The sequence below is a fragment of the Mastigoproctus giganteus genome, chromosome 10 (genome assembly GCF_048544385.1).
Source record: "Mastigoproctus giganteus isolate SK-2022 chromosome 10, ASM4854438v1, whole genome shotgun sequence".
In the NCBI taxonomy this organism is placed as follows: Eukaryota; Metazoa; Arthropoda; class Arachnida; order Uropygi; family Thelyphonidae; genus Mastigoproctus; species Mastigoproctus giganteus.
The window spans coordinates 150,430,404-150,444,756 of NC_143584.1; the positions used below are offsets into that span (position 1 = coordinate 150,430,404).

The 14,353-nt window shown below is 34.2% G+C and overlaps 1 protein-coding gene across 2 annotated transcripts in view; it reads left to right on the top strand.

Moving 5' to 3' along the window:
• Positions 1 to 14,353, top strand: part of LOC150079373 (26S proteasome non-ATPase regulatory subunit 11-like) — a 187,376-nt gene that overhangs the window by 45,759 nt on the left and 127,264 nt on the right. For both annotated transcript variants that reach the window (XM_090383642.1, XM_090383643.1), the window contains exon 3: positions 13,481 to 13,605. In XM_090383642.1, the coding sequence (XP_090239768.1) occupies positions 13,481 to 13,605 (125 nt within the window). The remainder of the gene's footprint in view (positions 1 to 13,480; positions 13,606 to 14,353) is intronic.

Genomic DNA, 14,353 nt, shown 5'->3' on the forward strand with positions numbered 1-14,353 from the left:
TGAGTAACTCTCACTGCGTGCTGATTGACTGTGTAGAGAGAGATGGAACGTACATTACATTGTCTTGCGTGTTGTTCAATATCGTTGACTCTGAGTCGGACGAATGCTATTGCTTATATCGCTTCATTTGCGTATTTCTTTATACATATACACTGGTGTTCAAAGAAGGTGCATCACCCCTAAAAATTGTAATTGTTGTCCGAATAACGTAAGTATATGACAATATTTCTAAGATTGCATCATATAAGATTGACATGCGTAGGTGATGACATAATATTGCATCAGCTGTTACTTTCAGCTATATAAGCACGCTCTGCAAGAGTTGCAGTCATTCCTTGCTTGTGTTGGGATGACAAGTTACGTGCAGTTAAAGCCATGAAGAAAGAGTGCTATTATTGCTTTACGTGAGGAAGGATGTTCTTCTGTCATATTGCTTATAGAGTGTTTTGTAATCAGTCAACAGTGAGTAGATTTCTTTCCAAACTCAAGAATACTGGTTCTAATGATAGGAAAAAAGGAACCGGACAAAAACGAGTCTCTACGCCAAAACAGGACTGCATTTTGAAGTGCTTATGCCTTAAAAACTGTAAAGCTTCTTCGTCTGAATGAAAAGAGAATGGGAAGAACATACAGGAGTGGTAGCAAGTGCAGTTAACAGTCAGAAGACGCCTCTTCAAAAATGGACTTGTAGCTCATTGTCCTAAGAAGAAGCCCCTCCTTACACAAAAAATGAAAAGGGGCCCGATTAATTTGGTGTAAGGAGCATCTAAAATGGACCTCCGAGCAGTGGAAGTCGGTTATTTTCTCCGATGAGAAGAAATTCAACCTGCATGGCTCTGATGGGAGACAAACAATTCGCCGTAGATGTGGTGAAGAATACTATCCAGACTGTATGGTGTCTACAGTGAAATTTCCTACCAGCCAAATGATATAGGTGAGGGGGTGCATTTCGTATCACGGAGTAGGTCACTTACGGTTTATAAAAGGTTCTGTAAATGCCAATGGATACCTGGCTATATTGAAAGGCAAATTGCTGCCAACCATTAGAGACCATTTCAGCTTGCCAAGTAACTGCATCTTTCAGAACGACTGCTCCTTGTCATTGGGTGAAAAGTGTAAGTAGGCACTTCTGTAATTACTTTAGCTTCATTTTTGCATTAGAGGTTCAACAGTAATGTGTTTACATTTGTTACAGGTGAAAAAATGGTTGGAAGAATGGTCCATTACAACTCTTAGCTGGCCAGGAAACAGCCCGGACTTGAATGCTATAGAGAACTGTTGGCATCTTGTGGAATCTGTAGTTTCCAGAAAGACACCAAAGATCCTTTGTTTAACTTCAGGAAGCCATAGTTCGTGTTCGGAACTACGAACTGTCAGCTGATCATCTTCAGAAATTGATCTAGTCAATGCCTCGACGGTGTGCTGCTGTCATCGGGGTCAGAGGTGGTTCAATTAAATACAGTCGATTCCGGTTATTGGGGACACATCGGTACTAGTGCATTTTCGCCCAATTAAGCAGCTGCCCCAATTATCCGAAGTTTCACGTAAATAGTTAAAAATACAATGCCCCCCCTTCACCTTTACAATTGGTTCACTGTACAATCAAATCACCTTACGATGGAGTCACCATTGTAAAGTACTGTTCACTATATGATATGGATACGTAATAAGCCCCGGTCATTGTGAATTGAATTTTAATTCAATTAAACAGCGATTATAATTAGCGAAAATAGGAGGAATATTATCCACAGGCTATAAAAGTAAAGATACATTAAGTACAAATTTACCCTTTAATACCTTACCAATTAAAAAATTAAATGATACGTGAAATTCTGAAGAATATACGTGATAATCGGAAGAATTAATATGTACTGTAATATGTACATACTAACTAAACTAGTTGACATTTCTGTTCACTGTCATTTGTGGGTGGGGGTTAAAATTTAAAACAGTAAAAAGATAAGCAATCAATAACAAAAAACACAGCACACACAAATTGCAAGTAACACAATACGCACAAGTGAGAACGGAGTAACAAATTACGAAGCTTTAAAAATAGGAATGAAGAGAAGGTTCTGAAAATTTATTTTTTTTATATGATTGAAGATTTCATGGAAGTGTAAACACATTTCACCAATAATAACCCACAGAATTCCAGCTGTTGGTATTATCGCAAATTAAATAAGATCGAGTTTACTATCAGTTTATGTTAGATTTCACTAACAGAAAAGCCCAATAAACAGGTGACTGCTAATTGTTTTATGGTTGTGACCTCCAGAATTTCGACCGAACCACGTGGTACCGTCAGAGGCAATTGTAGGGTAATCTCCAGTGCTGTGGTCTCTTGCCCCGATTAAACGGCATGCTGTCCTAATTAAGCGAAGTAAACCCTGGCTATGTTCTCAACTGGTTTCTGTTTTTTAAGATTTGCCCCAAATAAACGGCTGCCCCGATTAATCGGTGGCCCAAATAACCGGAATCCACTGTATTAGTTTGCACCCAGAATTTTAAATGGAAAACAAAATGAACTTTTCATTTTGTTTTCCATTTAAAATGATAAACTGAAGCAAATTGAGGGCTTCTGATAACATTTCAGCCATAATTGTCGTGTTTACTAAAATTGTTGTATAAAGGTTGCAAATGCTCATTTTGGAATATTTTGAGAGCACCTGTCAAATATTACTTAGCTTTGCCTTAACTATTAATAAATATCTTTTGTTTATATTTTTATTTGTGATGCTAGTCATTAATGTAACATACCATTGCGAAAAAGGGTTAGAAATGTGAAATTCGTAGGTGATGCACTTTCTTTGAACACCAGTGTATATGTACATAAGTTAACATTTTATATAATTTGGGTTCTAAAGAATTAAAAAGTGAAATAAAAAGAAAACACTTTACTTTTAACTATCATTAACTTGAAAATGGTGTTCCTGGAAAAAAAAATTGCTGAAGAATTTGGTATTGGCCAACAGGCTGTGTCAGATAATAAAAAACAAAAAGAATCTTAAAGACTTCCTTTAAAATTTGATATGCAGAGTGATAAAAGCAGTGTATTAAATAGAGAGACATTAAAAAAAAAAAGCCAAAAGAAGTGTTGCTGGAAGAGGCTGCATTTAAGGTATTCACAGCAAAGATCAAGTTGATGCCTATGCCACCTGATAAATGTATAAAAATACAAAAGACAATTAACATAAAAACTCTCTTTATAGTTTTTAAATAAAGGCTCTACAGTGATTTTATTTTATTTATTTTCATCAGCATTACCTATATCATTAAATTTACCATTTATTTGTGTTCTAAGTTTTTTTTTTTTTTTTTTGTTTTTTAGGGCTATCTTTTGCTTCACTGATCTGGATTCTCGTGTAATCCGGATGACCTTTCCCCCAATTATGCCGGATGAGCAAGGGTTTACTGTAATTATAACCTATTTGAAAAATCAGATATTTCTGATTTTTTAAAGCAAGCTAAACACATGCAGTTTAAATTCCACTTTTATTACTAGAAATATAACCCAAGTTTCAATGCAGTGGGAATTTGCAGTTCATATTTAAATTAGCACAGGTAAAAAGAGACATTAGTAAGCTCCTCATGATATTGATTCTATAAAAACAAACATTTATCTATTAACCTATATTAAATTTATTTTATAACTGTATAATGTTTTTTTTTTTTTTTTTTTTAAATTACAACTGCTTACTATAATATTTGTTTAGATATTTAGAAAAACATTTTGGGGCATCTGGCACCGATGCATGCCTGTCATTAAGGGGGTGGATTATTAATTTTGATATCATCTGAATCCGTCCTTGGGTGGCATGCAATGCATTTAACGTATGTGGTATGGTGCAGGAAAAGGTTAACCAACCTGTGGTCTGAAGTATACTAACAGTATCAGTACTCCTAATAACAAATGATGCAAGGAAGCAAGCTTCTACACAATTTAAAAAAAAAAAAAAAAATCCTACCCTTCAATCAGGAACCAATCTTGCATTAATAGGCCGTTTCCTGTGACCAGAGAGAGCTTGTTGGCGTAAGAGTCCTATAGAAGGTAAAAAGAATCATACTACAATAGTGTTGTGTGTACTGTATTACATCCTGTTATGGATGGGAGGGGGTACAGCAGGCACAGGAACACTGAATATTTGAGATCAAAAAGATTACCTGGTGTGTGACAAATCCTAGTTCCACTTCTGCGCTGGCAGCCCAAGAGGGTATGGTGAGAGCAGCATGAGTCAGTGGATCCATTGTGCCAGGTGTTGTCACTGTAGGTTGGTGGTGGAAGTTTAGTGTAGGGAGTGTTTTCATGGCACACGTTGTCCTCCCTCTTCTGGTTCTGATGGATTAACGTATGAATGCCATGTCCTACTCAAATGTTACCACTCGGGCACATCAGGTTTAAATATTTTCATCAGGATAATATTCGATGTCACAAGGTACAGATCATTAGGCATGATTCAGGAGCATGAGGGTAACTTTACCATATTTTATGTGCTTGCCGATCACTGGATCTCAATGTAGATTCCTGCACTGTTAGACATGATTCTGCAGTAACTACAAACTTGTTTGAACCTGATCAGCATTTTTTTTTTTTTTTGTACTTAAAAAAAAAATGTTAATTTATATTAAATTTTCTGCACATCAGTAATATTTCAATACTTAGCTAATTAACAAATTAAAATAAAGCAAGCAATAATATTAACATTTTACTTATGTAATACATAAGAAATAAAAACAATTAAATTGAGAAAAAAAATTAAACATTTATAATATAACTAAATTTACAAATTTTTCAGTAAGATACTGGTTGGAAATAAGACATCAGCAGTTTCCGGTTTCATCTCTTCTTTATTTTATCAGAAATCTGGATGTAGAAAACTTTTCTGTGCTGCACTTTTGGCAGGGATGGTAAGAATTAAATTCCCCTCTCCCAATTCTCTAACAGAGGAGGAATGCACTTGACAAAGACCAGACAAAAAACTGTATACCCTAAAATGTTACCATAGTGCCACATTGACCCGAATGATACTGCATAATTTATGCAGATCACTTAATCAGCCAGAACTACAGTCACCATTTACATTTGGGGCCGCATATACCTCTACACCCCTCCCAATTTCAAACTCTGAATACTTTTTTTTTTTCTTTTTCTTTTATATACTATAATTTTGTCTTTGGACTTGATGCATCAGGGCCTTAAGTCGTCCATGTGAGATTAAAATTCAAATTAAATCTTTATATCCATATTTATATCTTGAAGTGGTCTTGATATGAATACAGTAGACTCCTGATTAACCAGGGAGATTGGGAAATTAATTTCCCCAGATAATCTGCAAAATAATTATCTTAGGAAATTAATTTCCCCAGATAATTCTGTACAGTGGGATCAACTGATGATGTTTCCAACACCAAATTCTAAGTGGGAAGCATTCAAGGAATTAATCGTGGAAGCTACTAAAAGTTTCATACCTATTAAGAAATATTGTTCAAGGTTTAAGCCTAAATGGTTATCAAATGAACTAATGAGGCTCGTGACCGAGAAGAAAAATGCATGGGATGCATATAAATTATCAGGCGACACTGAAGCCTATTGCAGATATAAGCTAGTCTGTAATCAGGTCACAAAGGAGGTTAGACAGGCGAAGGCAGATTACGAGAAATCTTTGGCAAAGGATGCTAAAAAAAACAGCAAGGATTTCTTTACTTATATAAACTCTAAAAGGAATGGGATGAATCTGATTGGTCCACTTGATATCGATGGTTCGACTATTGATGATCCTTCTCAGATAGAAAACAAACTGAATGAGTATTTTGCATCTACATTCACACATGAAGAGTTATTAAGGTTTGAAAGTGACAGAAGATTATCAAATTGTAGCACGGTGCTTAATGATTTTGTAATAACAGAGAAAAGTGGAGGAGAAATTGTTGAAGTTAAACATAAGAAAGGCACCTGGGGTGGATGGGATTTATCCAATTATATTAAAGGAGGTGGCAAAGGAAGTAAGCAAACCGTTAGCCATAATTATGAGAGCATCCTTGGACTCGGGGATTGGGGATAATGTATCCCCAATTCACAAAGGGGGATCGAAGGATGACACGAGTAATTACAGACCAGTTAATTTAACTTCTGTTCGGGTAAAATAATGGTGTCACTGGTTAAAGATGTATTGCAGGATCATCTAGACAAGACTGCAGCAATAATTCAGACACAGCATGGGTTTGTTAAGGGGAAAGTCTTGTCTGACAAATTTGATAGGATATTATTAGCATTAGCATTAGTAGAGACATTTGATGCAAGAAAACAAGCTTATGCAGCATCAGCCAAAAAAAAAAAAAAAACCCACTTCCACTTCACCCCTCTGTTCGTTCAAAATACCTGTCCAGCTGAGTCTTAAACTTATTTAGGCTATCAACCTCCACGACAAGGGATGGAAGTCTGTTCCACCAACCAACCACCCGCTGGCTAAAGGCAAATTTCCGCACGTCTATCCTACATCTGTCTTTCCTCAATTTGAATTTATGCCCTCTCAGGTGATTATTCTGAGCTAGAGGAAGAATCCCATCAGCATTGAGCATGCTCAAACCATTCAAGGCTTTATACACCTCTATCAGATCACCTCGCTGGTGCCTAGTCTCCAGACACTGTAATTTGCAAAACTTAAGCCTTTCTTCGTAAGAGCACCCCTTTGTTCCATTCACTAATCTTGTTGCCCTTCTCTGTACTCGTTCCAGCAGCTCTACATCCTTCTTGAAATGAGGCCTCCAGACCTGTATACAGTACTCTAGGTGTGGCCTGATCATTGCCTTATACAAGGGAATAATCACCTCCTTATCCATGCTGGAAAAATTCCTGTATATCATTGACAATACTCCATGAGCTACTCTTGCAGTCCGTCTGCACTGCTCAGAGAACTTCATATCTGCCTGCACAACCACCCCCAAGTCCTTTTCATTCTCTACCACTGTCAGTGTAGTACCACAGAGTTGATACATTGCTCTGGGGTTGCTGTTTCCCATATGTAGTACTTTACATTTGTCAATGTTAAACTTCATTTGCCACCTCTCAGCCCATCTGCTCAACCTTTCCAGATCCTGTTGCAGCAGCATAGTGTCAGTAGTGTCCTTGACAACCCTGCCAACCTTTGTATCGTCTGCAAACTTGGATATTAAGCTTGATATACCATCATCAATATCATTTATAAATACAGAAAACAATAATGGACCCAATACTGAGCCCTGAGGGACTCCACTAATAACATTAGTCCACGATGAGCAGTGTCCATTGATTACCACTCTCTGTTTTCCCCCTCAACCACCCCTTTATCCATAACAGCAATTTGCCTCCAATGCAACGATTACTATTGCTATAAGCATAAAATTGGGATTATGAACAACATGTATCTAATATAAAAAAAAAAAAAAAACATTTGTATACATGTGTACATTCATATTGTTCTATTATTTATTGAAAAAGGAAAGTAAAGTTAGTTTTTTTTGCGTCAGTGACCATTCCTATGAATGGCAGAATGTGAATTATGCAATATTTTGTCAGCAAGAACGTTTTCTTGCTCTGCATAGTCAAGCAGAGCCTCCATATGAGACAGCTGTATTGTCTGAGATTTTATTTGTTGACAATGATTTTCTTCTGCATCCTCTGAGTCAACTTCTCTGTTTGTCTCTTCATTTATAACCCTACGTACTATTTCATCATCACATAACATTTTATGGCAAATTAAACTTTTATCTGAATTAAACCACTCAACAACTGCTTCTTCATGTGAAATTTCAAAACCATTAGTCTATACCCCTCCCCAAATAATTGTGAGTCTGCTGTATACACTTTGTAAAAAATTTTAGTAAACAGTAAAAATGAAAATGCACACAATTTTTTGAATTTCACTTTGCAATTCTTAAAAGTTGCTGTTCTTTTAAGATGCAATTTTTAGGAAACTTGATATTCTCCTTTCAGTTGTCTTCATTGTTAGTTTCGATTCAGTTTCTGATAAAGAAAAGATAAATATGTTCATCCAAACACATACACAACTTGACCAGGCTGGGAGTAAAAATTAAAAAATAAAATGTTTACAGTCTTGAATGTTTTCTACTTATTAATTCATTCAGCAGGCTATGCAGCACAGAGTACAAACTCCATCAGATGTGCAGTATGGCCTTGGATACTAATGTGTTAAATAATAATAACAAAACATCATAATCAGAGATAATTTGGAAATCAAAAAAAGATGTTGAGTTTTGTCTACATTTCATATTGACAGTGTAATGTTGGAAGGAGGGAGGGAGAGGGAGATCTAGAAAACTAAATCATACCTTTAAGTGGAGAATGTATGCAATTTATAAAGATATCAGAAGTGGAGTACTGTTGTGTAATTTAAATTACACAAAAGTACAATATCCCTGATAATTTAGCAAATGTTGCTCAATAAAAACTAATAATAGCAGTTACTTTGAGTTAATTATTATTTTTTAACATTATTATATTATACTGGAACTGCATTAGACCTGTAAATGCAAATTACTGAAGACCCTGCCCTCATTGGTGGTAACCTGCTGTCAAGCTAACTGATAACACTGGTCGGCAAAAAAAAAAAAAATTTTTTTTCTTTGCTCCCTGTTAAAATTCAGGGTGATTCTTGTAGATTTGGCATTGCTGAATTCAAATAAGGTAACCATATTGCTGTAATGACCACCAATTTTAAGGGAGAAGGCATTTCAAGTCAAAGTTTGTAGTAAAAAATATTTAATTTATTTTAAGAAAATGTTACATACAGTACTAAATATTCAATAATAGGTCTGTTTACCTTATTCTCATTACAAAAATGTTTATCTGATAACAAAACTCTTATTTTGTTGTTTTTTGCCTTTTATAATTGTCCATTGGTATCTATCTCCTGTACAAGATTCCAACAGTAGTCTGCCAGCATATTTATACTCTAATTTTTCCTGGTATATTTTTTTCCATTTGAAAAAATATCTTGGTGAAACCTTGCACCGTGTTCATTGGAGACTGCTTCCAAGTTTTCATGAAAAAAATCTAAATGGGAATGTAAGAAATAAAGCTTTAATGACAGGTCTTGGTTTTTGGTCATTAACCTATGATATTTGAAAACTGAGGGTGATGAGAACTGTTTAAGCACATATCTGAGTTTTTGAACATATTTCCTATGAGAAACTATCAAAATTATTTCACGGAGGAAATTGATGTGCTGACCAGTGGGATGAAATTGAGCTTTTCAAGGGAGAGACTTGCCACTCACTCTGAGGCAGCCATAGCATGTGGTTCAGTCCACATGGGTCTGCATTCCAGTGATATGGTTTATGTATTCAATGCATATAATTCTTGACCTACAGTAACAGTGCTATACCTGTGAGGTGTAACTCGAAAATAATAGGTTTGCATTATCTGTTGCTTGAAGATAAAAAATCTGATTTTTCTGTACCTTCCTAAATATGGTAAAATTTTTACTTAGTATGGTTTTTGAATTTTTTTTTCTTCTTTTTATTGTCTTATCAGCATGAGAAGACCTGTCAGATCCATCGCTGATCACATTTATTACAATTTATTTTACAATAGCATTCCAAATTTCATTAAAATCAGACCAATAAAAATTGTCAGTTATTTCTTTGTCTGCGAGTCTTCATGTAATAACTGAACTTCCAGTGGAAGTATTTTTATGAAATTTGAGGCTTTTAGGAAGATTTGTCACACCATCCTGTTTTCATTCAATTCAGACCAATAGAAGCCTGGCAATTATTATTATTTTTATATATATTTTTTTTCATCCGTATCACTTAAGTTATCCATATATTGTAGCTGAAGCACTGGATATTATATTTGTTTCTATGTTAGATGTGCAGAAATTAATTTCTCAGTTCACACAAGTCTGCTTTTTGCTCCTTTTTTTTTTTTTTTTTTTGCTCATGCTAAAAATCAAGAATTATTACTATTTGCTAATGCCCCTTAAATGTAACATGCTATGTACATTAACCAGCCTGTTATATGTTTGACAAAAAAGAATTTTTGGGTGATCTCTTCGATCACAATGTATGAACACATCTTGGAGAACGAGAATGGTAAGAAAAAATGAAATATGATAATACAAGAAGTTAAATATAAAAAATGTTTATGATAAAGTAACTTTTATATATATAAAAGAAAATAAACTTTGATTAAATTAATAATAAAGGAGAATGGAAAAACAGTAAAGCAAATATCAGTTAGCTATGACATGTTGCAAAACAATTTAAGTGAAGTAAGAATATGTCAGTCTTATTCTTGGCTTGCCATATGACTAGCATAGTCTTTATGTAGTGTGTGTGAGTGAACTAGTTTCAACTAAACAGTGACAAAAAAAAATACTTTACAATGGCCAGTTTGCATGCAATAATTTTTTCATGCACTGTGAAAAGATGATGCTTGGGATGGGGATTTTGCAACTTCAAAGTTTTGCACACTATGTGGTACAACAAATTTGATATAGTTTAAAAAAAAAAATTAAAAGTGGAAGTAAATAGTAGTATTTAATATGTATATTTTTAAAAATTTTATACACATAAGCAGAAATATGCATGTGTGCACGTTTTAAATGTGTGTTGAATGGTTTTTTTTAAATGGAAAATGGAAGACGCTAACAGTTTTCTGTTTTATGCCTGTAACTTTTTTTTTGTAATTTTCAGCAGAATTAATATATATATACAGTCCATTCCGATTATTTGGGACACATCGGGACTAGTGCATTTTGGCCCAATTAAGTGGCTGCCCCAATTATCCGAAGTTTCCCGTGAATAGTTAAAAATACAACGTATCCCCCCCCCCTTTACAATTGGTTCACTGTACAATCAAATCACGTTACAACGAACTCACCATAGTAAAGTACCGTTCACTATACGATGTGTAGTAAGCGCTGTTCATTGTGATCACGTTTGTGAATTGAATTTTAATTCTATTAAACAGCGATTCTAATTAGCGAAAATAGGAGGAATATTATCTGCAGGCTATAAAAGTAAAGATATATTAAGTACAAATTTACCCTTTAATACCTTACCAATTAAAAAAATAAATGATACGTGAAATTCGGAAGAATATACGTGATAATCGGAATAATTAATACGTACTGTAATATGTACATACTAACTAAACTAATTGACATTTCTGTTCAATGTCATTTGTGGGTGGGGGTTAATATTTAAAACAGTAAAAAGATAAGCAATCAATAACAAAGAACACCGCACACACACAAATTGCAAGTAACACGATACGCGCAAGTGAGAACGGAGTAACGAGTTACGAAGCTTTAAAAATAGGAATGAAGAGAAGATTCTGAAAATTAATTTTTTTTATATGATTGAAGATTTCATGGAAGTGTAAACACATTTCATCATAATAACCCACAGAATTCCAGCTGTCGGTATTATCGCAAATTCAATAAGAGCGAGTTTACTATCCATTTATGATAGATTTCACTAACAGAAAAGCCCAATAAACAGGTGACTGCTAATTGTTTTATGGTTGTGACCTCCAGAATTTCAACCGAACCACGTGGTACCGTCAGAGGCAATTGTAGGGTAATCTCCAGTACTGTGGTCTCTTGCCCCGATTAAACGGCATGCTGTCCTAATTAAGTGAAGTAAACCCTGGCTATGTTCTCAACTGGTTTCTGTTTTTTAAGATTTGCTCCAAATAAATGGCTGCCCCGATTAACCGGTGGCCCAAATACCAGAATCCACTGTATATATATTTTTTAAAATAAAAGGTATAAAAAATTAGTTTACTCTTTATTAAAAAATGTATACATTAAGTATTGCAATCTGTTAGGAAAAGATGATATATTGTTTTACTCCAGCAGAATTAAAAAAAACTTATAAACTTTTCCGGACATTAAAAAGGAAGTTTACACCTGTCAGGTTGTATGCTACCATTTTTGTTTCAACTGGGGCACTGCCCGGTTTGAACCAGAACAGAGCATATGCATTATATTCTGAGGCCTGAATCAAAAGTGTTTCACCTGGCTGTGTTTGCAGTACTAGAGTTTCTGACAAGTCCCTAATTTTATTTAATTCTAAAACACTTGCTTATTTCTACTCTGACTGAGTTGCATCTAATAATGCACAAAGTTTTAAGTTGTAACTATATTTGATTGGAATAATTAAACGAAATCATGTGTGCCATAGCTTATCAATTATATTGCTATCACATGAAGATACTGCATATGTAAGACATTTTAATAGATAATTTAAATAATTTAGATCACCTTCAAAAAATGATTCAGAAGGTGCCCATTTTTGTTACTTGCTAAAGAGTTTCTTTTTTTAGATGCATTTTTAAATTCATAAGCATGTATTAGCTTCAGCATATCCTTCCATCCTCATATAACAACTCAACTTATAAAGAAGAGATTCTCGCAATTTTTATATTTGGCTCTTTTAGAAATATTTGCCAAGCCATTCTAAATTTTATTAAAATCAGAAAGGAATACAAATTATTTATTTTTAAAATATCTTGAATTATGTTCAGTAAATGTTCATTAAATTTCAAAGTGCATTTGTTTAATGTTTACATAAACATAATTAAATAAAAGCAATTACAAAAAATTATAAATTAAAAAAAAAAATTCAACTGCTCCTGAAATGTGATGCTGTGCGTAGTATATTACTTAACTTCCAATCGGAGCTGACTGGTAATGGGGAAACATACATGGACAGTGGTACACACCACCGTTTTTCAACTTTGTCCAAGTGTTGTTTAAAAACAGATTCTTATGATGTAATTAATCTGAATTTTGCTTCCAATCATGAAGACAAGGATTTATGAATAAATAATTTATACAGATTTGGTGTTTTGTCCTTACCCATTCCAAATGTGTTTCATTGCCCAAAGTTTATTTTGCAAGCAGTGCACCTGCCATTTATTAGCTTATGTTGATATATCAACAACAATAAAACAGTTACAATGAATTTGTAAACTCCTCTGGTTGCAGGAACCATACAAACTTTTAAGGGGATGTAATTTATTTATTCTGAGGCAGCTCTCCTCCAAAATTAGAGTTTACATCTCATTTTACGCAGCCAATATAGTGGTACTCAGCATTGGGCTGACATTTTATGAGGCACCATGTACATTCAAATGTATATCACTTAACCAGCCCAAAATCATAACTTATATAGAGATCTTGTGGCTAGTTATTAAAAATTCTGTTGAGATAAGTTCATTATCGATCTAAAATAGAAATATGGGCATAGTGAAGATGTCAGATGAAACAGCACAATTTCTGTTTTAGGTATGTATGTATATATATAACTTATCTCAAAAAAGCCTTAATTAAAATCAAATTGGGCAGAAACTTCTCTTTTCTCTCTTAGACCAGTAAGTTTTTTCAAACAAATAATGCTCCTTATTACTTATTTTGAAGGGGGGGAAAAAATTGTTTTTTTGAGAAAATGTAATTTTTCTTTTTTTCACCAGAACTTGGAAAGTTGATAACGTCTACAAGAACCTTTCTAAATTGTATTAGTAAAGCCAAAGCTGCAAAGTTAGTGAGAGCTCTTGTTGATCTGTACTTAGATATGGGAACAGCAACGAACAATGAAGTAAGTTTTTAAGTAAACTGAATCACCATTTTATGGGAATTTTAAACAATATTTTGAAATTGCCAATATAAACAAACAATCTTTTCTTGGAAATATTTCCATAATTAAATTTATAGAATTATCTTGTTTTAATTAAACTTACGTGGTTGATAGAAAAAAAAAAGGAAAAAAAAAGTAATATGACACTTTTGGAAACCTGAAGTACAGTTGGCTCTAGAATCCACCAAACTGAACTTGAGATTTGCCTGATCTTGGCATTTCGATGATCATGTAATAAATAAATAAATTGGTTAAAAATAATAAAAGATAGATAATAAAATATACTAACTTCCCCCCCTCCCTCATGTAGATATCTATCCAGCTAACCTTTGAATTTCCCCGCACTGTCATCTCTAACCTGTGGAGGCAATTTATTCCAATAATTAATGACTCACTGTCTAAAAGAAAACTTCCTGCAATCTATTCTAAACTCTCATTGTCAAATGATTCCAGAACTAGAGACCATTTTATGGCCTCTAGTTCTGGAATCATTTATCAATGAAAATTTCACCCTCATTCATTTTACTTTGCCCTCTTAGAACCTTATACATGCAATCAAATCTCTTCCAGGATCTCACTCCTCTGTAATCCAGTTTCCAAGCTCTGCAGCATTTGAAGTTTTTCCTAATATGGATGTCATTTTGTCAATTTCACCAAGCAGTCTTTGGACCCTTTAAAGAAGCTTGATGTCTTTTTTATAGGGGCAGCT